General features: G+C 40.4%; 1 protein-coding gene across 1 annotated transcript; it reads left to right on the top strand.

The window, feature by feature from the left end:
* The first annotated feature begins 1400 nt into the window (after positions 1-1400).
* ZNF157 (zinc finger protein 157) lies at positions 1401-20535 on the top strand. Its single transcript, XM_090264229.1, is given in 5 exon segments — positions 1401-1551; positions 17719-17845; positions 18137-18232; positions 19098-19716; positions 19718-20535. Coding segments are annotated over 5 exon segments (1515 nt in total). The 5' UTR covers positions 1401-1479; the 3' UTR covers positions 20319-20535.
* The last annotated feature ends 7261 nt before the right edge of the window (positions 20536-27796 follow it).

Genomic DNA, 27796 nt, shown 5'->3' with positions numbered 1-27796 from the left:
ACCTTTGTTTTCTATTTCCTTATTTTCTGCTCTAACCTGTATTATTTTCTTTTTATCTAACTTTTTAAATTAGATTTAATTCATTAATGTTCAACCTTTTGTTTTTTTGTGAGAAAACATGTAAAAACACGACTTTCCCTTGAGTCTCCTTAGCTAAAATTTTATATGTACCATCTTATTATTGAGCTTTGTGTTTAATTTTTCTTTAATTTATTCTTTACATTACCTTAATATAAATGCTATTAAATTTATTAAATCTTCTTATCCAGGGATATGGTATGTCCGTGTGACTGTTCTATATTTGTCAATTTTTTTTTTGTTTTTACTTTTTTAATCGTATAGGTGCAGTTCCTTCAAAAAGTTTATTTTATACATTTCTTGTTATCATTACTAATGTTTTTTCCCCATTTTCACTTAATCATTGCTGTTATAGAGGAAAAACTATCTGCTCTTATAATTTTATCTTGTATCTAGCCCCTTATGAAATTATCCAATGAATTCTAATTTCTATATATAACATCATATCTTTGGCAAAGAAAGCTACATTTTTATTTCTTCACAATATTTATTCTGATTGTTTCATCTTCTATTGTGTGAGCCAAAGCCAGAAAAACAATTTTCAATTGTATCAGACATCCCTATCTTGTTGCTAATTTTAACGACAATAGCTTCATCATTTTACTTTTTAGCATAGTATTCCATGACTGTGTTTTGTAAATAATTTTTGTGATAGTTAAGTGATTTGCTTCTTCCCTAATTTTAGTTTGAGTTTTTATTAGTAATGCTTGCTGAATTGCATCAAATGCTTTTTTGGTGTAAGTTAATAGTAGCATGCTTTTCCAATTTTTTTATTTAATAAGTAATAATATTATTGTTGAGCCATCTTCATCTGGGAAGAAGAGGCTAAGAGCTTTCTGTAGAACTTAAGGAGGATTTTTCACCCTAAAATGGCAAAATAATTCAAGATGGCAAAAGAGATCCTTTTCATTCAGATGACCAGGTTTCCAGGTTTCCTCTCTCCACAGTCACTCACCAGGTCCCCGTGGACAAGTCCTTCCCCTGCCCACTCCATGGGGCTTCAATACCATTCACTGCACCAGTTCTTCCCTCCCCCCAAACCCAGATCTGCCTTGAACCTGGAATTGAGGGATAGGGCTGGCTGGATAAGGTGTGAAGCCCTGCTGTGGAGCTACCCAACAATAAGGGACTCCGAGCTCATTAATTTGATTCCAAAAATCGTTATTGTTTACATAAACCACACTGACTAACACTCAGAGTAGTGGTTGCTGAACTTTGTGGGGTGAATGTGGATTGACACTGGTGACATGGATACTGTCCTTTTAGGATTTCTTGGTGCCTCTGTGGAACTGCTGAGCTTTCCCCTTACTGGAGGTGGCAGGATCTTCCCTTCATTCTGACTACAGCTCACATACAGACACCATTCCAGCTTTGGAAGGTGGGCTGAGACTCAGGGTGAACATGCCAGCTAATGGAAAATCACCCCAGAGGTTCCCTGCCTTGGTTACAGGACAACCTGGCAGATCATTTAAGGTAAGGAAGCAGAGCCTACTCTTTCCTATTTTTTTATTTTTAAAGGTAAATTTTAATTTTGAGATAACTGTAGATTCAAATGTAATGTACTGTTTACCTTTTCCCCCCAATGGTAACACTGTGCAGAACATTGATATGCTATCACAATCAGGATACTGACATAGAGAAAATTTCCATCACCACAAGGATCTCTTATGTTGTCCTTTAATAGCCACAACCACTTCCCTCCTTTTCCATTCCCTCCTTAACCCCTGGCAACCACCAACCTGTGCTCCAACTCAATAATTTTGTCATTTCAAGAATGTTATATGAGTGGAAGCACACGGTATGTGATCCTTTGGTATTGGCTTTTTTTTTTAACTTGGCATAATTATCCAGAGATTCATCCAGATTGTTGCATATATGAATAGTTTTACCTTTTCTTGATGACTAGTATTATGCCCTGGCTGGTTTAGCTCAGTGGATTGAGCGTCGGCCTGCGAGCTAAGTGTCGCTGGTTCGATCTTCCAGTCAGGGCACATCAGAGAAGGAAAACTCTGACTCCAAAAAACCTCCGCTGCCTTGCGGCATACCTCTTCAGGGGAAAGGCTAAGGGAGTAAACCCCGACAGAAAATCCGGAGCCGGAGTCCCTAAGGCCGTTTGATGTTGTAGTCAACACCGGCAACTCCTGCGGTGCACCTGAACCCAAGCTGTATGTACTCTGTCTTTCCCTTGGACTCTTCAGCTGCGAAGAGAGGGGGGGTCTGCTGCATGGGCAACAGCAGACCCTCCATATTACCCTGCCCAGGCTCTGTAGCTTCAGCGTCATCGCAAGATGTCGATTCAACACGGGAGGAGACAGATACCGTGTCACTCCCGAGTCGGACTGCACAGCCATTCTCGGCGGTGCAGATAGACTCTTAAGAAGCTACACCATCGTCTCTCGAGACGGACGGCTGCCGACGACGACGACAGTGAGGTTCTAGGTAGGTCTCTTATCAAGTAGGCCTCTCAGAGGGAATGTCATGCCCTGAACTTTCTCTTTCTAAGTATATGACTTTGTATTAAGAGAGGAAGATGGTGTATCACAAAATTTGGACTGAGAGTTTTTAGAAATGTTACAAGATTCAAATGAGGAATGAAAACAACAAAACTTTCTTTTTAAAAACTGTTATTTATTTTTAGAGGGGGGGAAGAGTGGGAGAGGGAGAGATACATCAATGTGAGAGAGAAACATCAATCAGCGGCCTCTTGCATGCCCCCAACTGGGGACCTGGCCCGCAGCCCATGCATGTGCCCTGACTGGGAATTGAGCCAGATCTTTTTCAAACTGTGGATTGATGCCCAACACACTGAGCCACACCAGTCAGGGCCATACTGAAGTTTCTGACTGGTTCCCATTTGCAATTGATGTTTCAACTTTTAGTGAGGGTATATTTTGGTATTGATTTTAGTGGCAACAGAATTATTTGAGGATGCTTCTGTCACTTTGTCATCTTCCCAACTTGCAGCCATCTGTGTAGACTGCTCATCATCACCTGTCATGAACACCACGAAGATGATGCTGCTCCTCTTGGCCAATGTGATGGTGACCTGAATGGTGCCCGGGAACCACAGCATCATTCCCCTCTACTCTGCTGTCTTTTATAAGGACACTTGTCATTGGATTTAGGGTCCACCCAGGTAATTCAGGATGATCTCAATTTAAGATCCTTAACAACATATACAAAGATTCTTTTCCCAAATAAAGTAACATTCACAGAATCTGAGTATTAGCATGTGGACATATGCTAATGCTTCAGCCCATTAAAGTCCGTCCTCTAATCCCCAAATTCACATTCATCCCACATACAAAAGAAATTCACCACATCGCAACATCCCTAAAAGTCTTAACCCATTATAGCATCAAATCTAAGTCCAAACTCTCATCTAAGTATCATCAGATCAAAAGCCCTAGATCTTACTATTTAAATAATCTAAGTCAGGTATGGATGGGTTGAAACTCTGGGTTTGATCCATCCTGGGGCAAACTTGCTTTCTGTCTGTGAATCGGTGAAGCTAGAGAACCGGTTATCTAAGACACAATGGTAGATCAAGTGTAACATTCCCATTCCAAAAAGGAGAAATTGGAAGGAATAAAGCAAGTGTGCAATTGAGCATGGCAATTCCATTAGGTTTCAAGATGTCTGAGGGTGGAACACCAGTGTAGTGGCCACTGAAATGAAGTTTTTTGAGACCAAAAACAAACAAAAAAAAACAAACAAAAAAACAATGCAGCCAACTTTATAGATCATAATACAATTTTTCATAAGGTAAGTTCCTTATAGGTATAAGATTGGAGCAGACAGGTGATACAGCAGTCTGTGCAGATATTCTTCACTGTCAGACTGCTGATAGTATAGCATAACTTAGGTATTAATGATAGATAAGACAAAAGGACAAAGAATGCAGTGTGTGCCAGAAACCATACCTCCTGGTTGTCTTGTGATAGATCACTGCTTAGAATAGACACTAACAGTGGTTTGATATTTATCTTAGTTGTCATGCCATTCTGGCCATTATTGACAAGGATCTTTACAGCTACATTGTGTAGGTTTAAGAAACACAGATAATGATTAACTATAAGGTTTTGGTATGCTGGTTGAGAACAGTAAGGTTGGTCAGAGTTCATAGCATGAAAAAACTTGACGAGACAAAAAGTCAGGGACACAAAGATGGAGTTAGTTTTGTTCATAGCGACATCTGTACACAAGGTCTGAAAGTAGTTCTTTGTGGGTTAATGCTCTTATCTCTGGGCCTGTGGTATCTCCATCTTTTGGATTTGTGGAAACACTTTCAACCCCTGCACTGCCCACTATTCCATTGGCCTCCACCTCTGGGCCTGTATCTCCACCCTATGACTCTGCACCCAAGGCTCTGCCCTTGAAGTCAATCTTCCTTTTTTTGCAAGGTAACATATGTTTACAGCTAGGTAATTCCATTAGAAGGTTTCCTATCTGCAAAATTTTGGAAGCCTGGCAGTGTTCTCTCATTTTGTCCTGTATCTGTCCCTTTCAGTTCAAGCTTGCAGTGTTTCTGCACTTATAACATTCTCAAAACCTTGTGGCTCTCCTGTGTAGGTCCCCATGAGACAAGAGATCTTTACTAGATAATACCATCTCTATTCCTAGCTGGTTCAGTGGGTTCATGAGTCATGTACCTAATCTCTTCAGGAAAAGATTCTCTGGCCACAATCAACATTTTCTCTAACACTAGTTCATAACATTGAATTTTCTAATTTTAACATTCTTTACAATATGGGTAGGTCAAGAATATCCCAAATCATAAAGTGTTGGTTCCTTTCTCCTTAATGGTTCCTTCCCCAATACTATAAGCAACAAGACAAAACCAGGCTATACCTTCAATACCGTACTTTGCTTGAAAATCTCAGCTAAATATCCAAGTTCATTCTTTACAAGTTCTATTTTCCACACAACCATAGAACAGGATTCTATCAAATTTTCTGCCACTATATAACAAGGGTAGTTTTTCTGCCAGTTTCTAATAACATGTTCCGTATTTTCATCTGAAATCTCACCTTAAAAGCACCTTTAATGGTCATATTTCTATTAACATCGTCGGCAGCCGTCCGTCTCGAGAGATGGTGGTGTAGCTTCTTAAGAGTCTATCTGCACCGCTGAGAATGGCTGTGCAGTCCGACTCGGGAGTGACATGGTATCTGTCTCCTCCCGTGTTGAATCGACATCTTGCGATGACGCTGAAGCTACAGAGCCTGGGCAGGGTAATATGGAGGGTCTGCTGTTGCCCATGCAGCAGACCCCCCCTCTCTTCGCAGCTGAAGGGTCCAAGGGAAAGACGGAGTCGATACAGCTTGGGTTCAGGTGCGTCGCAGGAGTTGCCGGTGTTGACTACAACATCAAACGGCCTTAGGGACTCCGGCTCCGGATTTTCTGTCGGGGTTTACTCCCTTAGCCTTTCCCCTGAAGAGGTATCCCGCAAGGCAGCGGAGGTTTTTTGGAGTCAGAGTTTTCCTTCTCTGTTTCTATTAACATGATGATATACATATTCTCTAAGATGATACAGGCTTCCTCTACTGTTTTTCTCACTTCCTTTTGTGGTCTTTGCAGCAGTGCCTTTTTTTTTTGACAAAAAATTATTTTTTTTTTGTTTTTCAATTACAGTTGTCCCATTTCCCCCCCCCCATTGCTCTCCCCCATCCAGCCCACCCCTTCTCCCACAATCATATCCCTCTCCATTGTCCATGTCCATGAGTCATTTATACATGTTCTTTAAACCCTTCCCTTACTTATCCCCCTTCTCTCCATCTCCCCTCCCCCCTAATAACTGTTATTCTGTTCCTTGTTCTATGTAGTTCATGCAGCAGTGCCTTTAATGTCCATACTTCTTCCCATAATCTCTTCAAGGCAATCTAGGCTTTTTCTGTCACACTCCTCAAAATTCTCCCAGATTCTACACATTATTTCAAGCCAAAATCACTTCCACATTTTTAGGTATTTATTACAGTAGTACCTCACGTCCCAATAAAATTTGTGCTAGTTTCCAGTTCTGCCATAAATGACCAAAAACTTAGCTTTAAACAATAAAAGTTTATTCTCTCATAGTGCTGGACACCAGGAGTGTGAAATCTAGGTGTTGGCAGAGCCATGGTCCTTCTGAAGGCTCTAGGGGAGAATCCTTCCTTGCCTCTTCTAGCTTCTAGCAGTTCAAGGTGTTCTTTAGCTTGTGGCTGTGTGACTATCTATGGTTTCAGGTATCCACTGGGGGTCTCAGAACATGTACCCCGTGGGTAAAAGGGGGAGAATTACTGTATATATAGCCCATTGGTGACAACCAAACAACTGCTTATGATCTTCATAGGATTTGTTTCCGTATTTGTCTTCCTGCACTAATGTACCAACCAGATTTGCCCCAAAGAAAATTTGCATATAACTACAGAGGCTGCTGTGGCCACTGACTTCTGCAGGTTGTGCTTCAGAACCTGCAGGAACTCCATGTTGTTTCACAGACCTACTTGTGTCTTCACAAGGCCATTCCCCATTCTATCAAGCCAGCTGCTTTGGGATGGTGGGGAACATGGTAAGACAAGTGGATTCTATGAGCTTGGATCCATTGCTGCATTTCATGTGCTGTGATGTGAGTTTCTCGATCAGAGGCAATGCTGTGTGGAATACCATGATGGTGGATAAGACATTCTGTAAGTGCACAGATGGCAGTTTGGGCAGAAGCATTGTATGCAGGGATGGAAAATCCATATCCTGAGTAACTGTCTATTGCAGTAAGAACAATGTATTTCTTGCTTAGTATTGGGTAGGTAACAGCAGCAGCTTATTTTTCGTTGTATGTGGAGTGTCCTGGGGCGGGGGTTCTTGCCCGGAGTATTCTTAAGAATTTCACTTCTCCATTCCCTGGGTCCTTGGATTTTTATTAGATTTATCACCTAGCTTCTATTGATAAATGTGTGTCACTATTGCATTTAAGTCAGCCGAGCTTGAGCTTCAGTTTCTGATATTATCACGATATCATCAATGAAGTCTATTACTATACTTTGGACCCACATCAAGCCCAAATCTCTTCTAACCAAGTAATGACAGTTGAATTATGACAGCTATTGAATTCAAATAATACTTTGGCAGTTCAGTAAATATAAATTGGGTTCCTTCCCATGTGAAAGCAAGTGGCAGTTGACTGTTTTCCAATAATGTAATAGAGAAAAGAGCATTTGCAGGATCAGTCACTGAAAACTAGTCTCCTTTAGCTTCCTGTATTTTCACTGTTGAACCGTATCAGGAACTACTGATGATGTATGTGACACTATTGTATTTAAGCCTCGTTTGTCTCCTTGAGCCATCTATCTTTTTCATGGGCCACAGAGGGCTATTCCGAGAGAATTTGTTGGACCAGTACACCAGCTTCTGACATGTCATTAATTAAAGTGATAATCTCTTTTTTGTCCATCATTTATTCTATACTGCCTCAAAACAAAAACTTGTATGGATTGGCTTGGACAGTTCTAAAGATTATCATTTATCATGTGCAATTAATATGGGCCAAAGGGGAAACTTACATTCCTTCTGTTTTGCAATACTGGATGGAAGTGTTCCCCAGTGACCCCAGTGAGACATAGTGTCCAAATCAATAATACATTTATATGAAGGAGATGTAACTACACATAAGATTCATTCAAACATTCCCATTTTTATCCTAATTTTTACCTTAATTCCATCAACTGTTCTATCTTAATACATCAACTGGTGTATTATTATTCTGTGTCAAGAGTCACAGAAGAGTTTCTCCTCTACTCCCTGGCCATCTTACCCATACATGTACATATAGTCTTGGGTACCTGGCTGGAGACCAAGATAAACCATGAGTCCATACTCATAATAAATGAATGAACAACAGAAAAAGGAAAGCTCTTCCTTAACACTTAATGACAGTCACTAGTGTGGAAAGAATTATATATTTTGAAAAATAACCATTTTGCAACCATTGTAGTAATAATTGAGCCAAGCAAGAATCATAGGTGGATGCCAAAGCTATTGGTTGAAAGTTTAATGAGGAATGAAATATTTATGTAGTCTTAAGGTATGTCCCCTAAGATTACTCATTAATCACATAGGGAAAATTGGAAATTTTACAATGGAGCAACCTGATAGGCACTACCTTGACTAATGACGAGAAATATAAAAATTTAAACTTCAAAATTCTTCATAATCATCTTTTTTAGGTCATTTTGGGTTTAACAGTTCAATAAATGTCCTTCCAGAACAATGAAATTTTGGGGGATATAACTGTCTAATTATTCCAGAGCCATTTGTTGAGAAGAGTATACTTTCCCACTGAATAACCTTGACATCTTTCTCAGACATCAATTGACCATATATGTGTGGGTCTGTTTCTAAACTCTCTTTTGTCTCATATATGTGTATATATATCTTTACAAAAATACCGCTCTGTCTTTAGAACTGTAACTTTATAAATCTTGAGATTAGGTAATGCATATCTTGTTCCTTCTTTTTAAAAATTGCTCTGGTTAGTCTAGTTCTTTTTTTATTTTCATATGACTTTTATGATAAGCTTATCAATTTTAAAGTCTTAAATTTCTTTATTGATTGTGACCAGTGTTGTTTGTAATATCTTTATTTTAAGGAACCTACTGAGATTGTTTTCATTTTGTGCACTGGTATATGTTCAATTTTTGTGAATGTTCCATAGGTACTTGAGAAAAAGTATATTCTATATGATTCAGGTGTAGTGTTTTATTTTTTTTTTCAAACACAGATTTTAATCAAGTTTACTATTATGCATACATCAAAAGAGAAATGAATCAAATACACTGATTTAATTCTTAGGGATTTTTCAAGTTCAATATTCAATTCTTTTTTTTTAAGTATATTTTATTGATTATGTTTTTACAGTAGTCCCAATTTTTTTCCTTTTGCTCCCCTCCACGCAGTACCCCCATTCCCTCCAGCAATCCCACCCCCCTTAGTTCAAGTCCATGCGTCATGAATATAAGTTCTTTGGCTTCACCCTTTCCGATATTCTTAACTTCCCCTGTCTATTTTGTACCAACCAATTATGCTTCTTAATCTCCATTTCTCTCCCCTTCCCCTCCTAGCTGATAACCCTCCAAATTATCCCCATACCTATGATTCTGTTTTTATTCTGGTTTGCTTAGTTGGATTTTGTTTTTATTTTTAGATTCAGCTTTTGATAGTTGTGAGTTTGTTGTCATTTTAATGTTCATAGTTTTGATCTTCTTTTTCTTAAATGAGTGCTTTTAACATTTCATATAAGCCTCTCCTCGTTTTTTTCAATTCTTGTTTCTTCTTTCTGTTCTGGGTGAATATTTTTTTCTTTCTTTTGTTCTAAATCATTGATTTAAATCACAGCTTACTTCACTTCACTGTTGGTTCCCTGTATATATTTTTTTTATTTCACTTTGTATAACCTGCACTTCTTCCTTCATTTTGTGGCCATAGTCTATAATTTCTCTGAGCATCCTGATGACTAGTGTTTTGAACTCTGCATCTGATAGGTTGTCTATCTCCATTTTGTTTAGTTCTTTTTCTGGGGTTTTAGTTCTGTTCTTTTATTTGTATAATATTTCTTTGCCTATTCAATTTGGCAGCCTCCCTGTGTTTGTTTCTGTGTATGGGGTAGAGCTGCTTTGGTAGTGTGGCCTAATTTTATAGGTGTCCTGTAGGGCCCAGTGGCACAGCCTCCCCTATCACCCAAGCTGGATACTCGAGGTGCGCCCTTCATGTGGGCTGAGTACACCTTCCTCTTGTAGTTGAGACTTGTGTGCTGTTGGCAGGTCAATGAGAGGGATTTACCCAGGCCAGTCAGCTGCGAGGACTGGCTGTGACCACTGACCACCAGTCCCTGCCCTCTGTGGAGGATCAGCTTTGCAAGGTCAGGGTGATGGTGCTCTGATGTGGTCTGTAGCTCTCCACTGGATGCGCTGGCCCTGGGGTTTCCTGGGTGGTACAGGCCAAGGTCAGCCCCCACTTATGTTTTTCCCAGGGCACCCTGTCTGAGCTATAAAGCAATCTGAGGTGGCTTCTTACTTGTGCTGGGCTTGGAGATCGCCAGGTGAAGCCAAGCTGTGAATTTAAGCTGGGTGCTGGTAGTGCCAAGCCTTGAGCTCACTGAGGCCAACTGTTGCTTGTTTGAGAGAATTTAAGAAATTGTAAAGCATGACCCAAGACTAGCCATTCATATGGAAAATCAGCTTGGGTGGGCCCAAAAATTGGGTGTGGCAGAGTCTCTGGGCCAAATAGAGTTAGCCAGGTTAATGGAGTCTGAGATATGGCACCATCTTGCTGGCTCTGTGCAGGGGTGGGGGTTTAGAAAAGGGACAATGGCCTCTGCTTTCCTTGATGCCAGACACTTCAGTTCCTCCTTGTGTACCACTGATACCTTTCAAGCTGCTACCCTGGTGCTAGAGCTCAAAGGGAGTGAGTCTGAGTAGGTAAGTCTGTGTGTGGGTTCTTTAAGAGGAACTGCTTGGGGCTTCAGCAATTTTTTCTACTGACTCAATCCCCACTGTTTTTAAAAAAGATTTTATTTATTTTTAGAGAGAGGGTAAGGGAGGGAGAGAAACGTCAATGTGTGATTGCCTCCCTGGTGCCCCCAACTAGGGACCTATCCCACAACCCAGGCATGTGCCCTGACTGGGAATTGAACCGGCCACCTTCTGGTTTGAAGGCTGCTTCTCAATCCACTGAGCCATACCAGCCAGGGCCCCACTGGTTTTTGCAGCTAGAAATTGTAGGGATTTATGCTCCTGGCACTGAAACTCTGGGCTGGGGTGCCTGGTGTGGGGCTGGGACTCCTCGCTCTTGTGATATCCCTCCTGAATTTTTATCCACCACAGGTGGGTGTGGGACCAGCCCATTCCATGTGTGCGCTCCTCCTACCCATCTTGATGGATGTGATTTCTTTAATTCCGTAGTTGTCAGACTTCCATTCAACTCGATTTCTGAAGGTTCTGGCTGATGACTTTTTTATATTTTAGTTGTAATTTTGATGTGGTTGTGTGAAGAGGTGAGCCATGTCTGCCTATGCCACCATCTTGACTGGATCCCCTAGTGATTTTTTTTTTTTTTTTTTTAAGACTCATCGCATTTGCCCATTTCATGACAGGTAATTTACAGGCCTACCTGCCCACATTGCGCTGAGTGTTGCACGGTTTTTGACCAAAAGTGGCATGGCTTCTGTGCCCCACCTTCCTACTCACACAGTCTTGCCTCAAGCAACTTTTTTTGTTTCCCTGGATGAAAAATGTCCTCAAAGGGAAATGTGTCGCCAATGTAGAAGTGAAACAAAAAAATGGCAGAAACACTAAAAGGCATCAAAATCGACGATTTCAGAAACTTTTGAGTAGTGGAAAAAACATCTTGATAGGTGTATTTTATCAAATGGAGAGTACTTTGAAGGTGACTGAAGTTTAAATATGTAAGAATAAAAACACATTTTTAAATAAATTCCATTTTTGGGGGTCCCCCCTCATATACACAGACATCTGAAAGTTCCACATTATTGCCCTGGCCAGTATGGCTCAGCTGCTTGGAGCATCCTCCCATACACCAAAAAGTTGCTGGTTCAATTGCAAATCAGGGCACATACTTAGGTTGTGGGTTTGATGCCTGGTTGGGATGCGTATGGGAGGCAACCAGTTGATGTTTTTCTCTCACATCGATGTTTCTTTGTCTCTGTCTCTCTCTGTCTCTGTCTCTCTCTTTCTTCCCCCTTCCTCTCTAAAACCATAAACATTTTTTTTAAAGTTCCACATTATTGATTATTCTGCTTAGGTCTTTCATGGAATTACTTATTTATCTGCCCACTTAATCTAGTATGTTAAAAGTGTCTCATTAGAGAATGTTTCTATTTCTTCTTGCATTCCTGTAGGTTTTGGTTAATATAGGGTTTTGCTGTGTTACTTTGTGCATAGACATTCACAAATGTCTTGATTGTTATGTCTTCATTGTGGACAGAGTTTATGCTGGGGGTTTACTTTGAGTTAATACTTTTTATAGTACCTTAGTTAACCTTTTTCCTTTCTTCCTATTTACTTATTTATTTATAAAAATTGTATATATTTACTGGTTGCCCTATTTCCCTCAAGATTGAAGAATGAACAAAAATGGGGGAAATTGTAACAGAATGAAAGCATAGTCTCTATCTGACTCCATCTTCTTCAAGCCTGCTTTGTTTCCACGGCCTTCAGGCTAATAGCTTTTGCTTGGTCTTGCATGTAGAAGTGCTAATCATTAGAGAAATATTGCCTGTGACTTGAGTTTTACAAAAACAGGCCCTCCTATTTCCCCATCGCTTGGCATAAGTGAAGCCTGAAGTCTGTACTTTCTTCTTTTTTTTTTTTTTTTTAGTAGAGAAAATACTAGAAAAGATTGAAGTTTGTACTTTTTAAAGATGGATTTGAGCTACCACTAAGGCTCCTATCTTCTCAGTTGGTGCCTCTTTTTAAAAAGATTTTATTTTTTTTTATTTTTAGAGAGAAGGGAGAGAGAAAGAGAGGGAGAGAAATATCAATGTGTGGTTGCCTCTCATGCACCCCTAGCTGGGGAACTGGCCTACAGCCTGGGCATGTGCCCTGACTGGGGATTGAACCAGCAACCCTTTGGTTTGCAGGCCAGCAGTCAGTCCACTGAGCCACACCAGCCAGGGCTGAGTTGGTGCCTTCTTGATCAATAAACTTCTAATAAACGTTTCCTTACTCCCTACCCCATTTGTATATATTTAAAGTATACAACATGGTGATTTAATATGCATATATTCACATAGTGAAATGATTACAATTGTCAAGCTAATTAACATATCTCCTGACATAGGTGCCCTTTTCTGTGTGTGCTGAAAGAACCTGAAATCTACTCTCAGAATATTTCCATTGCTCAACACAGTATTATTATTACAGTATTATTGTTATTTTAAAAAAGATTTTATTTATTTACTTTTAGAGAGAGGGGAAAGGAGGGGGAAAGAGAGGGAGAGAAACATCACTGTGTGAGAGATTGGTTGCCTCTCTCATGCCCCCAATTGGGGACTTGGTCTGCAACACAGGCACGTTCCCTAACTAGGAATCAAACCAGCAGCCCTTTAATTCAGAGGCAGGTGCTCAGTCCACGGAGTTACACAAGCCAGAGCCCAGCTGTTTTTCTAAAGGCCCAGATACTTGAAGTGTATGTTGGCTGATATAATTTCCTTTGCTTGTATTTTCTTTCCTTGAGTTTCTTGAGAATGCTGTTCTATTATTGCTTTGTTTTGTACGTTGTTTTTGAAAAATTGATGCCATTCTAATCTCTTGCTTTGTAAGCTATTTCATCCTTTTTTGCCTGGAGGCCCTGAGGAATTTAATGATTTTTAATAAAGCTATTAAATTCTAATAGTTTTATTAGGTTATGTCTCAGAGTTGATGGTTCCAGGTCAGTTTTCCCTGGTACTCAGTGTGCTGTTTAATTGTTTTTTTTTTTTGTTTGTTTGTTCGTTTGTTTTTTGTGGTTTTTTTTAACAGATACAATTCTTCATTTATTTATTTTTTTTCTGCTTCCATTTTTTTTAATGTGTTTTATTGATTATAGTGTTACATTTGTTCCAATTTCCCTTCCCTCTGCTCCCCTCCACCCGGTGGCCCCCCTCCCTCCCCTTGTCCCCCACTTTTAGTCCATGTCCATTGGTTGTACATATAGTTCTTCTCAACCTCTCTCTGTCTATTCCATTCCCTCCTACGATGTTTCTTAATTCCTATACCATCTCCCTCCCTCTCCCTCTTCCCCTTCCCTGCTGACCTCCCCCCCAATATGTTCCCCATATCTATAGTTCTTTTTCCACTCTCATTGCCTATTTAGTTTGCCTTTGCTTCAATTCCCTAGCTTCTGTTGTTTCTTGTGATGCAGTTTTCATTTTAGTGTTCATAGTTTTGATCCTCCTTTTTCTAAACCAGTCCTTTTAACATCTCATATAACAGGGGTTTGGATCTAATGAACTCTTTCAGTTTTATTTTGTCCTGGAAACACTTTCTCTGCACTTCTATTCTGAATGACAGCTTCGCTGGATAAAGTATTCGTGGTTGTAGGTTTTGGATTTTCATTGCTTTGAATATTTCTTGCCAGTCCCTTCTTGCCTGCAGGGTCTCCCTTGAGAAGTCAGCTGATAGTCTAATTGGGACCCCTTTGTACATGATTCTTTTCTTCTCTCTTGCTGCTTTTAAGATTCTCTCTTTATCTTTAACTTTTGACATTTTGATTATAATGTGTCTTGGAGTGGTTCTCCCTGGGTCCAGTTGTTTTGGAACTCTCTGTGCTTCCTGGACCTGTAAGTCTATTTCTTTCCCCAAGTTTGGGAAGTTCTGCTTTATTATATTTTCACTTAATTTTTCAATTTCTAGTTCATCTTCTTCGCCTTCTGGCAAACCAATGATTCTTATGTTGGGCCTTTTATAGCTGTCCCAGAGGTTTCTGATCCTCTCATCCTTGCTTCCCGTTTCCTCTCTCTGCACTGGTTGACTGTTTGTTCCTCCTCTGTGTTCTGGTTTGTTGATTCGAACTCTGGATTTTATTTCCTCACCATCTGTCTCGTATGAGGTTTTGTTCCTTTCAGTATGAGTGTTTTTCAATTCTTTCTCATCTTTTTCCAGATCTTTTGTTAATTCTGTAAGCCACCTGATAACAATGGCCCTGAACTGAGCCTCTGACAGGTTTCTTATTTGTTCATCTGTCAGATTCCTCATCTGTTGCCTGGTGAGCTGCGCCACCGGGATTTCTATAGTTGTCTGCCTCATTTTGACAGATGCGTTTTGCTTTCTTCGGCCGGCTATAGGGGGCAGTGCCTGTGTACTCGTCACAACCCAGCGACCGGCGCAGATCTGCAACCTTTCTCGCCGCGCTGTGGCCCTTTGTCGTCACAACCCAGCGACCAGCAGTGGTCCAGCAACCTTTCTTGCCGCGCTGTGGCCCTTTGTCGTCACTGCCCAGCAACCAGTGGCTACCCGCAACCTATTTCGCAGCGCCGTGGCACTTTGTGTGGGGGCGGGGGTCCAAGATGGATTCCCGCAGTTATTCCGCTAGGAGACTGGGATCCGTCCTCCCGCCCTCTGGGCCTCGCTGTTGGGGGCGATGTGGTGGTTGCTTTTCCGAGCGTTGGGGTTGGGAGCTGCCGGGGTTAGACTGCAGCTGAGATTGCTCTCCCTGCTGCTGTCCCTGGTGCTACTGCAAACAGCACCGCCCCCTTTCGCTCTTACCTGCCCAAAGGGCGCTGCTGGTTATAACTTTGTACGTTGGGCTTCCGTGTAGTTTTATTTTCTGGAATTTCTAGTTATCTTTTGTTTTGAAGTAGTTGTATTCCTCTCTAGTTGTAGAGGGAGGCCGAGCATGTCCGTCTAAGCCTCCATCTTGGCCGGAAGTCCCCCTGTTTAATTGTTTTGATGTTTGTTTTATTATCTAAGATATGGTCTAGCTTGTTGAATAGTCCATGTGTACTTGAAAAACCTGTTAATAGCTCCTTTTTTTTTTTTTTTTTGAGTGGAACGTTTTGCAGTCAGTTGGTTGATTGGAGGGATCCAGTTTTTCTATATCCTTGATTTTCTATTACTTCCTTTTTAAAAAGATTTTATTTATTTACTTTTAGAGAGAGGGGAAGGGAGGGAGAAAGAGAAGGAGAGAAACATCAATGTGTGGTTGCCTCTCATGCACCCCCAAGTGGAAACCAGGTCCACAACCCAGCCACGTGCCCTGACTGAGAAATGAACCAGCAACCCCTGTGTTTGGAGGCCAGCGCTCAATCCACTGAGTCACACCAGCCAGGGCCTTTACTTCCTTTTATTACTAAGAGGTGTTGAAATTGGAAGCCATAATTTCCTGTTTCTCCTTTTGGTTCTTTCAGTTTTGCTTCATGTATTTTGCTTCATGTATATTATTTGGGCACTCTTGCCCACATTCCCACTCCCAGGGATCCTCCTTTTTCATCCTCTAGCTGTACAGCTGGGGCTTTAGTCTCCCTACCCTGGCATGCACTTTCTGAAACCAGGTTTGCCCTTGGGGCTAAGTGGTGGGAGGTAAGAAGAAAGTCAATGGGGATCCTTCTCATACTCTTCAGACCACTATTCCTATGACCAAAGAAAAGGATTGCTCTCCCTTAGAGTTTGAGGTGCCTGTTACTGCACGGTTGCAGCTTTGGCAATGGGGCTTACGTTGGGGCAGGTGTGCATGAGACAAATATAGGATTTCTTCCATTCTCTCTGCCAAAGAGGGGCCCTCCTTCAATCTTCATGTCATATTGGTGTTCCTGCTGACTGTACTTGGAGCTTCTTTCAAGCTGTGTGTTTTCTCTAAGCCATCAATTTATTCTTGTACCTCCAGCTAGTATTGAACACTATTGCTTCTCAATTCTTGGTCTATCTTAGCATTCTTTTCTGAGCTCCAGAATCACCTGCCAGCTGGATGTCTCTATTAGTGTGTACCACAAACATTCTAGCTGAAGTCCAAGATCTATCTCAATTTCCCCCTTTGCCAACCCATGTTCTCTCCTGTTTTGCTAATCTCAATATATGGCACCAGCCTCACTCCAACTGCTCAAGCCATTATCCTGGGAGTAATTATGTCTCCCTTTCTCCTACTTGAGACTACTTTGTATAATTTATAAATATAAACATATTGTGGGAAGGTCAGAAGATATTCTGATGGTATAGGGAGTCAAGTATTTTGGAGACTGATGATCTATAGAAAAAAGGTGTTGAAAGTCCCTCCACTGTCTGGCCCCTGAATGTCTATAGTCCAGCAATTTTCAGCGTTTTTCATCTCATGGCGCAGATGAACTAATGACTAAAATTCTGCAGCACACCAAAATTTTGTTTTTGCCAATCTGACAAAAATAGGTATAATTTTGATTCATTCACACTGGATGGCTATTGTTGTGTTGGCTGTTTTCATTTTTAATTTGAAAATCTAAGGGAAAAGAGGTCAGTGCCCCTCACTAAATAGGTATTGCATGTTTAAAAATACTTGTGGCACACCGGTTGAAAATCGCTGCTATAGCCTTTTATCTCACCACAGCTTGAAGCAATACTTTCCTGTCACACTATGCTATATAATTCTATAACTCACCATGTGTGTTCCATGCCTTTCTGCCTTTTCTTATGCTGTTGCCCCATATTCATGAGAGAAATGTTATTCTTATTTAAGGATTCAAAGTGCTGCCTCCCCAAGTGAAGTTCAATCTGATAACAGAAAAGTACAATCTGGTCCTTTGTGAAAGCCCATTGCACCCTGTGTACATGTCCAGCATAGTTCCTGTAACAGCTCATCACAGGAATGTGTTTATATACAAGTATCCTTACTGGGGTATGAGTTCCTTGAGAGCAGGCACTCCTTCTTTTTCCTTTTTGTTTCCCCAGCAACTGGGGCAGGTCAAAGTACACAGTGTTAACTCAGTATTACATAGTCTTTTCTTCATTAATTGATAAAGTAACACAGAAGCAGGGCTATTCCGGGACCCTCTCTTCCCACAAAGTATAAATAGCAAGCAAGACAGAGAAATGTGTCCAGTGTAGTTTTTCTAATCAATTCTCAATAGTGCTATTGAGAGAATTAATTCCCAAACATCTTTTCCATGTGTCCCATTCTGATCATTGCAGATTGTTGTTACAGGGATCTGTGAATTTCGAGGATGTGGCTGTGGATTTTACCCAACAGGAGTGGCACAGACTGGACCCTGCTCAGAGGACCATGCACAAGGATGTGATGCTGGAGAACTACAGCAACTTGGCATCTGTGGGTGAGTATTATTGTCCATGTAACTCCTGGTAGCATATGCTTCCTTTTTTGGTGGCTGTATGTGTACAGCCTTTGTAGAGTTTAATGATACGTTAGTTTTAGATTCAAAGGTCACATATAATTGATCAGTTTGGGGCATTAGGAAGAGTGTGTTTGTCCTCACTTCCCCCAATGAAAGGTTTAAATGGGCCCCCTTCCTTGTGCAGCTTATGAAGATGAATCTTCCTCCTCCATTGGAGGCCCTAAAGCTCAGACAACTTGGCCCACGTCCTGTGCCATTTCCCATTAACAGGCCTCTGCGTGGCCAAACCAGAGATGATCTTCAAGTTGGAGCGAGGAGAAGAGCTGTGGGTACTAGAGGAGGAATCCTCAGGTCATGGTTACCCAGGTGAGTGAGCAAGAACTGGAGGGAGATAAGAGCCCAGGAATTCAGGTCTAAGGTTATCTTTCCACAGTATTTTTTAGGAGTCTTTCTTAGAGGCCCTTGCTCTTTGAAAATGACTGGAGGCCAGAAGGTCTGTATCACATATCCCAATATTATGCTCACACTTAAGTGCTCTTTCCTATATTATGTTGATTTTTGTGGTTATTTACCACTCATCAGTCTCTGTGTTACCTCATCTTAGACATTTATCCTTAACTAGTCTCTTTGGTATTCTCAATGCCTTCCTTCTTTCTGTTGCCTTGGACGCCTGCCGTTGTAGGCATTCATTCATACATTCATGAGTGTCAACTGTATGCTGGTCATGTTCCAGGTATGGGGATCCAGTGTGAATAAACTAATACCTTTTCTCCCGGAGCTTGCAATTATATATGAGGACAAGGAACCAGAAGCAAACAAATACATGTTTGGTAGTGAAAGGAAGATCAATGCAAGAATAAGGATAGACAGTGATGGGGTGTGTACTTTTAGGGAATGTGGTGAGGGAAGATTTTGTGGTGAGGTTAACATCATTGCACCAAATCAGTTGAAGTGAGAGAGATGGAGCCATGAAGATTTTGAATATTCTGGGCACAGAGATCAATAAGTGCCAAGTCTAGTCTCAATGGTATAGCCTAGCAACAGCAAAGAGGGCAGTGTGGCTTAAGTGTGGGTGGTGAGAGTATTAAGAGGTGATATCAGAACATTAACTGGGGGCCAAATTATGTCGAGTTTTATAGGCTGTGTTAAGTAATTTAATATTTTACTGTGACAAGGAAAATCATGTTGGGTTTTGAGTGAAAGAGTGATATGATCTAATTTGTTTTAAAAGGATCTCTCTCATTGCTGTGTGACAACAATTCTGTTGGAGGTAATGCACTCAGGCATGATAATGACCTTCAGCATCAGAAGATTCAAACTTCAGATCAAACTCTTGACTATAATGGATATGGGAAAGTCTTTTACAAGAAGACAGGCTTTGTTGAATGTAAAAGAACACAGACAGGAGATAAAAACTTTGACTGTCTTGAATGTGGGAAAACTTACTGTAGGAAATCAAACCTTATTGAACATCTGAGAATACACACAGGGGAGAGACCCTATAAATGTAATGACTATGCAAAAACCTTTAGTGCAAGATCATACCTCATTGCTCACCATAAAACTCACACAGGGGAGAAGCCCTTTGAATGTAATGAATGTGGGAAATCTTTTGGTAGGAAGTCACAACTCATTCTACATCAGAGAACACACACAGGAGAGAGACCATATGAATGTACTGAATGTAGGAAAACCTTTTCTGAGAAAGCAACCCTCACGATTCATCAGAGAACTCACACAGGGGAGAAACCCTATGAATGTAGTGAATGTGGGAGAAAATTTCGCGTTAAAATATCCCTCACCCAGCACCAGAGGACTCACACTGGGGAGAAACCCTATGAATGTGGTGACTGGGAAAAACTTCCGTGCAAAGAAATCCCTAAATCAACACCAGAGGACTCACACAGGTGAGAAACCCTATAAATGTGAACAATGTGGGAAATTCTTTAGAATGAAGACGACTCTCAATAATCATCAGAGAACTCACACAGGTGAAAAACCCTATCAGTGTAATGAATGTGGAAAATTATTCAGGGTGCACTCATCTCTTGGGATACATCAGCGAATTCACACAGGAGAGAAACCTTATGAATGTAATAAATGTGGTAATGCCTTCTGTGTTAAAGCACGTCTCATTGAACATCAGAGAATGCATTCAGGAGAGAAACCTTATGAATGTAGTGAATGTGGAAAAATCTTTAGTATGAAAAAATCCCTTTGTCAACACCAGAAAACTCACACAGGAGAGAAACCTTATGAGTGCAGTCAGTGTGGAAATGCCTTTTATTTGGAAGTACGTCTCATTGAACATCAGCGAATTCACACAGGAGAGAGACCCTTTGAATGTCAAGAATGTGGGAAAACCTTTTGCCACAAAGCACACCTCACAGAACATCAGAAGACTCACATGGGTCGGCACTTGTCTCAAGCTGTGGAGAAAGTTTCTCTGTGAAGCCTTCCCTCCCCTCACCATTCAATCAAGCCCTTTGGACTATCTGATCATCAGGACACACAGAGTACACCTGTAACAGTTTGGCTCCTTCATTGGTGTGAAAATATGTCATTGTCCCCTTAGGGGACAGCTCATTGTTTTTATTTCACGTGGATTTTCCGAACTGGTGGTAAGGTTGAACGTCTTCCTCTCTGTTGATTGGTTGTTTGGGTTTTTCTTCTGTGCATTGACTGTTTCATATCCTTTGCTCATTGCTTTTTAAGGGGCAGTTTATCTTTTACCTCTTGGTTTTTAAAAATATTTTTTTAAATTTATTTTTAGAGAAAGGAAAAGGGAGGGAGAAAGAGAGGGAGAGAAACATTGATGTGTGAGAGAAACATCGATCGGTTGCCTCTCACATGCCCCCAACCAGGGACCTGGCCCACAACCCAGGCATGTGCCCTGACTGGGAAATGGACCAGTGACCTTTCATTTTGTGGGATGATGCTCAACCCATTGAGCTATGCCAGTCAGAGTTGCCTCTTGGTTTAAATGTTATTTTTGTTGTTGTTTTTGTTTTTAAATATATGAGACTATAAAAATTCTTTTTCAGGTGTGTGTATTGCAAAGATCTTCTCCGAGACTGTGGCTCGTTCTTTAATTTTGTTTACTCTTTTCTTCTGGTCAGGTTTTTTGTTTTAATATTGTCAGTTTCAAGGTGATAATATTCTCTTATACTTTCCTCCAAAGTTAAAATTTTCCTTTCAACATTTAGAATTTTAATCTACCCTGAGTTTTTAAAATACAGTATGAATTTTGCAATATATAATGCTATATTGCTTTTTTAAAGTTTATTTATAGATGTATTGTTTTTTTATTTTATTAAATTTATTGGGGTGACATTTGTTAATAAGATCATATAGGTTTTAGGTGTATATCTCTATGATACATGATACATGATCTGTATATTTTATTGTGTGGCCAGTATCCAAAGTCAAATCATCTTCCATCACCATGTATTTGGCCCCCTTTACCCTTTACTATCTCCTACTCCCCTTCCCTCTGGTAACCATCATGCTGTTGTCTGTTTGTGTCTATGAGTAAAAGCTTTAATATATGATATCACAATATATTTAAATTTCCACAGCTTGCTTTTTTTTTTCATAAAATGTTTCCTTTCCAGGATCTATCTATGTTGATAAATATAGGTCCAGTTTGTTCATTTATGTCTTCCTTCCCCCTAGTGAAAGGCATTTGTATTTTTCCTCTGTTGTGTCTAAATCTAGAAGTGGAACTAATGGGGCATAGGGTGTAGGCAGTGTGCCAGTTATTAAGCTATTGTGGGCCAGCTCCAAACGTATCCTTCTGTACTGTGCTTTGTGATGCTGGGGCCATGACTCTACAAAACACAATTCTGTCTTGCCAGCTGCTCCCTGTTGGGTCTCCCTGTTTATCTGAGTGTCAGGTTGGCATTGCTCCTTCACTGGGGCAGTAAGCAGTTCCTCAGAGTAGCAGCAGTTTAATCTAGTTTGCACTTTTCCACCATTCACATGACAATCCTCTAGAGACATTAGCAACAGCTGGCTGGTGCCACTAGAGGTATGAGTCCCAGCCACATGAAACTCCCTTCTCTAACCTTCTAATTTTTAATAGTTTCATTTATTCCCTTATTACCCTAGCCTGACTGCTTTCCTCCATGATAACTTTAATGTTCTTTTTTTGTCTTTCCACTTATGTGGTTAATAACTTCATAACCAGTTAGGAATTCTTCATAATAAGTTCTATTAAAATAACTGATATGGCTTCTGTCTCTTAGCTGGGTTCTGATTAATATAGAAGTTTTTCAACTTTATTAAATAGTTGAGCCCTGGCTGGGTAGCTCAGTTGGTTAGAGCATCATCCCAATATGCCAAGGTCACAGGTTCAGTCCCTGGTCAGGGCATGTAGAAGAATCAACCAGTGATAAACAAAGGAACAAACAACAAGTGCTGGCGAGGATGTGGAGAAAAGGGAACCCTAGTGCACTGTTGGTGGGAATGCGGACTGGTGCAGCCACTGTGGAAAACAGTATGGAATTACCTCAAAAAACTAAAAATGGAACTGCCTTTTGACCCAGCAATTCCATTGCTAGGATTATACCCAAAGAATCCTGGAACACCAATTCACAAGAACCTATGCACCCGTATGTTCATAGCAGTGCTATTTACAATAGCTAAGTGCTAGAAACAGCCTAAGTGCCCTTCTGTAGATGAGTGGATCAAAAAACTGTGGTATATTTACACAATGGAGTACTATGCAGCAGAAGGAAAGAAGGAACTCCTACCCTTTGCAACAATATGGATGGAACTGGAGAGTGTTATGCTTAGTGAGATAAGCCAGGCAGTGAAAGACAAATGCCATATGATCTCACCTAATACAGGAGCCCAATGAACAAAACAAACAAGCAAATAGAACCAGAAGCATGGAAACAAGGAACAGACCAGAGGGGAGGGGTGAGGGGGGAAAGGGGGGAAATAGAGGAAGGGTCTAATCAAGGAACAAGTATAAATGACCCATGGACATAGACAACTAAATGGAGATTGACTGTGGGAGAGGGGGAAGGTGGGCAGAGCAGGGGAGAGTGTTGGGGGGAAAATGGGACAACTGTAATAGAAAAACAGTAAAAAGAAAAAAAAAGAATCAACCAATGAATGTATAAATAAGTGGAATAACAAATCAATGTTTCTCCCTCTCTCAAATCAATCAATAAAAAATAATAATTGAATTTCCCTCCAAATTGTACTAATTTATACTCTCATTAGCAGTTGGAGAAAAAGTTTACATTTTCCCACATATTCACCAAGACTTATTATTAGTCTTTCAAATTGTTGCCCATCTGAAAAGTGTAAAATGTTTTTAAGTCTTTCTATCCATGAATGTGGTTAGTCTTTTTATTTTTTAACACATCTTGTTTGACCTTCAATAGTATTTTATCGTTTTCTCTAAGAATTGTCTTTGAAAGCTAATCTTTTAATAGAAACTTTGGTCATAAACATGCATATACATATATACTTTAAAATATAATGATGTATTATATATAGGTAATATATGTGTGTGTATAAACACACACACATACAAATATCCCCAGAAAACATTTTTGCTTTACACATTCATTTTGTTTTACCCCCATATTCACCATCTTGTTTGCTCTTCATTCCTTTCTGCATTCTTTCGAGGATCATTTTCTTCTTTCTTCTTTGCCTGAAAAATACCTTTTAGAAATTTCTTTAGTGGAGGTCTGTTAATGGCAAACCTCAACTTTGTCTGAGAATGTTTTCTATTGCACCTTATTTGATAAGCAAAAGCAAATCTTTTACCTTTAGTATTTGGTGACACTATACCATACTAAATTGATGCTAAATTAAATACTTTTTTTTTTTTTTTGCTTTTATCCCCCTCAATGTTCCATAATGATTATGATGATCCAGGATATTTGAATTATCAGATGCCCCCCCAATACAGCTTACACTTGAATATACATATTGCACTCTCTGCATTTATGTATACAGCTTGCCCTCACCCCCATTTACTAAGTATTAATTTATCAAGATGCTATGTCATCAATTTTTCCGATCTCCAGCCTTTCCATTTAAAGCATTAAATTTGATGTTTTTTTTTCAGAACTCAGAAAAACATTTTACTTAACAGTCAGATGGAAGAGATGCATAGGGGAAGGTATGGGGAAAGGAGGTGGAACTTTCGTGCCTTCTGGGTGCCCCACTCTTCCCAAATCTCTATATGTTCACTGGCTTTGAAGTTCTCCAAAACCCATCATTTTGGGTGTTTATGGAGGTTTTATTACGTAGACATGGCTGATTAAATCAGCGGCCATTGGTCATTAAACTTAATAACTTAATCTCCAGCCCCAGTCCCCTCCCAGGAGTTCTTTTTTTAACCTTTTAATTGAATTTATTGGGGTGACATTGGTTAATAAAATTATAGAGGTTTCAGGTGTAAAATTCTACAATACATCATCTGTGTATTGTATTGTGTGTTCACTGCCCCAGGTCAAGTCTCCTTCCTTCACCATTCATTCCACTACACCCTCTTTTACCTCCTTCCACCCCCTTTCCCTCTGGTAATGACCATACTGTTGTCTGTGTCTATAAGGTTCTTTTTAGATTAATCCCGTCACCTTTTCTCATCCAGTCCCACAACCCTCCACCCCTCTGACAGCTGTCAGTTTGTTCTCTGTCTATGTGTCTGTCTCTAGTTTGCTTGTTAGTTAAGTTTGTTCATTATATTTCACATATTAGTGAAATCATATGGTACTTGTCTTTCTCTGACTGGCTTATTTCACTTAGCATAATGCTCTACAGGTCCATCCATACTGTTGCAAAGAGTAAGATTCCCTTTTTTTTACTACCAAATTTGATGTTTTAAAATTATTACTATAGAAAACAACAAGCATAAACAAAAGTAATCTATAATGATAGAAAGCAGATCACTGGTGGCTTCTGGGGTGGGAATTAACTCATAAGTGGTAGGAGAGAACTTTCTGGGATGATGAAACTATTCTGTATATTGATTGGAGTGTTTGTTAATGAGTGTGTACAATATTCATCATATGAGTAAACTTATGATCTGTGCATTTTATTGTATGTAAATTATATTTTAATTAAAATTTAAAAACAATAATAAAATGTTTCCTCTTCCCACACCAGAAGCTGCCTGGAGAGACATTAGCATTGGGAGACCTAGTCTTTCCAAGGCTTTAGAAATGGTCTTACTCCGTGAAAATGACCTTTACTGAGGTCCCATGATGGATTTCCCTGGCCCTCTTAGCTACCATCACTTAGGTGGTCATCCCCCTACTGTGTGTATTTGACTCCCAGTAGCCTAAGCACAGTCTCTCCTGATCCTCCATTAGCCACCACACAGGTTCTACCCACATGACATGTCAGCACAGTGTCTACAAACACCCCATTAGCTTATAGCAGTTCTAATTCCCTCTTTTAGTCCACAGCACAATGTCTGCTGACCCATCATTAGCTTACAACATCTTATCACTACTTTTTGCTCCAGCAAATTCTGCTGGCCACCTCTACCATTGCTCATAGCATCGTGTCTCACAACCTCTTTTAGCTACCATTATAGTTTTTTGTTAAAAATTTTTTATTGAGATAAAATTCACATGAGGTTGACAACTTTACCCATTTTAAAGTGTACATTTCATTAGTTTTTAATTTTTCATTTACAGTTTTCATGCCATATTATAGTCATTGCACAACATAGTGATTAGACTTTTATATGACATAATTACCCCGATAAGTCTAGTATCCATTACAATTTTTGTTGACCCCCATTTGCTCACAGCAGTGTCTTTTCACCCCTTTCACTTCCAGCTTGGCGACTGATGATCCTTCATTAACTCCGTGTCATGTCTTTTTGCCCTCCCTTAGACTCAGTGTGGTGATTTCTGACCACACATTAGCCCTCTATCACTCTGTTGATTAGCCATTAGCCACCACTAAAGTGATTTTGTCTGCATCCCAGCATCAGCCCATGCACTATCCCCATTCCTGCAAACACACTAGTACAATGTATTGACTCAAAAGTAAGGCACTCTGCTGGGACTCATTAGAGCCTATGCTCTATTAGAACCCTTTATGGTTTCAGATGATCCTGTATTAGCCACCAGCACGGTGTCTTTGACTAGTTCCTATAGCCATGTCTGCTATGTTAACTCCCATGACTGTGTTGAATTCCCACTAGTCATCAGTATAGTGTTTTTGATCTTTGTAATTATTCCCCATATTCTGTGATTACCCTATAATAGGACCAATCATTGTTCCTTGATCTCTGTACATTGGTTTCTTGGCTGTTCTTCCAATGCCTGCAATTGTTCCTTGGACTCTAGTGGTTCCTCAGTCTTTCAGACTGCTTTCTTATTTTCTATTTCCTGCACTTCAGAGACTGTTTCTTAGTCTTTGGGATATGTACTGATCCTTGGAGTTTATCTCCTATTGCTCTGGCTGTTTTGTAGAACCTCTCTCTGACTGTCCTCTAAATACAAGGACCTGTCTGTGGTCTCTCCAGATGTTTGACACTTCTCTATTCCTCAAGTCCAGACACTGTCCCCTTGTCCTTGCAGCTGTTTCCTTGTTTCTCTGGCTGTTCCCTCAGCCTGAGATTGTTCCCTTATCTCTATGGCTGTCTCCTAGGTATTTTTAGCTGTTGCATGACACTTAGGGATGATTTCCTCTGCCATTTGGTTGTTCTAGAGCTTCCCTGGCTGTCTTTTAACTACTAAGACTATTCTCTGGTGCTCTGGCTGTTTGATATTCTCTCTGTTTACATCACTGCAGTGACTGTTTCCTGGTTCCTCTGGCTATTTTCTAATGTTATGGGATGTTTCCCCAGCCCTGGCCTATTGTCTGGAACCACAGACTGTTCCTGATGCTTCTAGTTATTACCTAATACCTGGAATAGGTTACCTTACCCTCCCGGTTGTTACCTCAATCCTGCATATGTTTACACATCTTCCTTCTACATATTTTCTGGTTTCTCCAGTTGTTTATTAACACCAGGACTGTTACCTACACTAGATGTGGCCAGGGGCATTAAACAGCAAGTGGGAGTCTCAGGCTGCCAGGGGAGTACCTTCCTTCCAGGTAGATCTCTTTAGTTGTGGCTGCTATGGAGATGCAGGCCCCACAGAGAGACTGCCTGCCTCAGACTCCTGGTAGGATGTCTGTAGTCCTAGAGTCACTACATTTCCTCCCATTATCTTTCTAGAAAATCATTAAAGTGAGTAAAGTGAGTTACCCCCACCCCACCCCAGCATTCAGTGTGTCTGTGAATCTTTGCTTGGGGGAGACTCTGATGGCTGAGAGGAAGCAGTGGGGGTAACATCTTGGTGAGGTGTGCAGCATGGGGTCCAGCTCAGTGGGTTGTTTGGGGGCTGACCCTTCCCTCACTCAGGACTCAGCACTTCTCCCTAAAAAATGGGCTTCACAGTCCCTACCCAGAATCCTTCTAAGGTCTGTGCTAGGGATCGAGGATGATCCATGGATGTATTCACACCTTGGTAAATTTTTTCAGGTCGAAACACAAAACTCATAACTTCATGTGTAATATTACCAACAGAGATTCAGTTTTTAGACAGACAATGTAAAGTATTAATGAAGAACATGAACACTGGAGCCAAATCTGTATTCATATCCTGCCCCTTAATAGTTTCTTAAACACAGTGCCAAAAGCACACACTATAAAACAAAAAGGAGGCAAATTTGACTTCATCAAAATTTGAAACTTTCATACTGCAAACGATACTATAAATAAAATTAAAAGTCAGTCCACAGAATGGGAGTGATTATTTGCTAATCATATATCTGATAAGGAATTTCTGTCCAAAATATATCAAGAACTCTTAAACTCGGTAATAAAAGCAAATAAGACTTTCGGCCAATATGGAGACCTAGACAGACACGCTGCGTCTTCTTCCACAACTAAGAAGG

The sequence above is a fragment of the Furipterus horrens genome, unplaced genomic scaffold (genome assembly GCF_987537825.1).
Source record: "Furipterus horrens unplaced genomic scaffold, mFurHor1.1.pri manual_scaffold_17, whole genome shotgun sequence".
Lineage (NCBI taxonomy): Eukaryota > Metazoa > Chordata > Mammalia > Chiroptera > Furipteridae > Furipterus > Furipterus horrens.
Note: the sequence above shows the minus strand (reverse complement) of the source record. Positions and strands in the feature narration are given on the sequence as shown.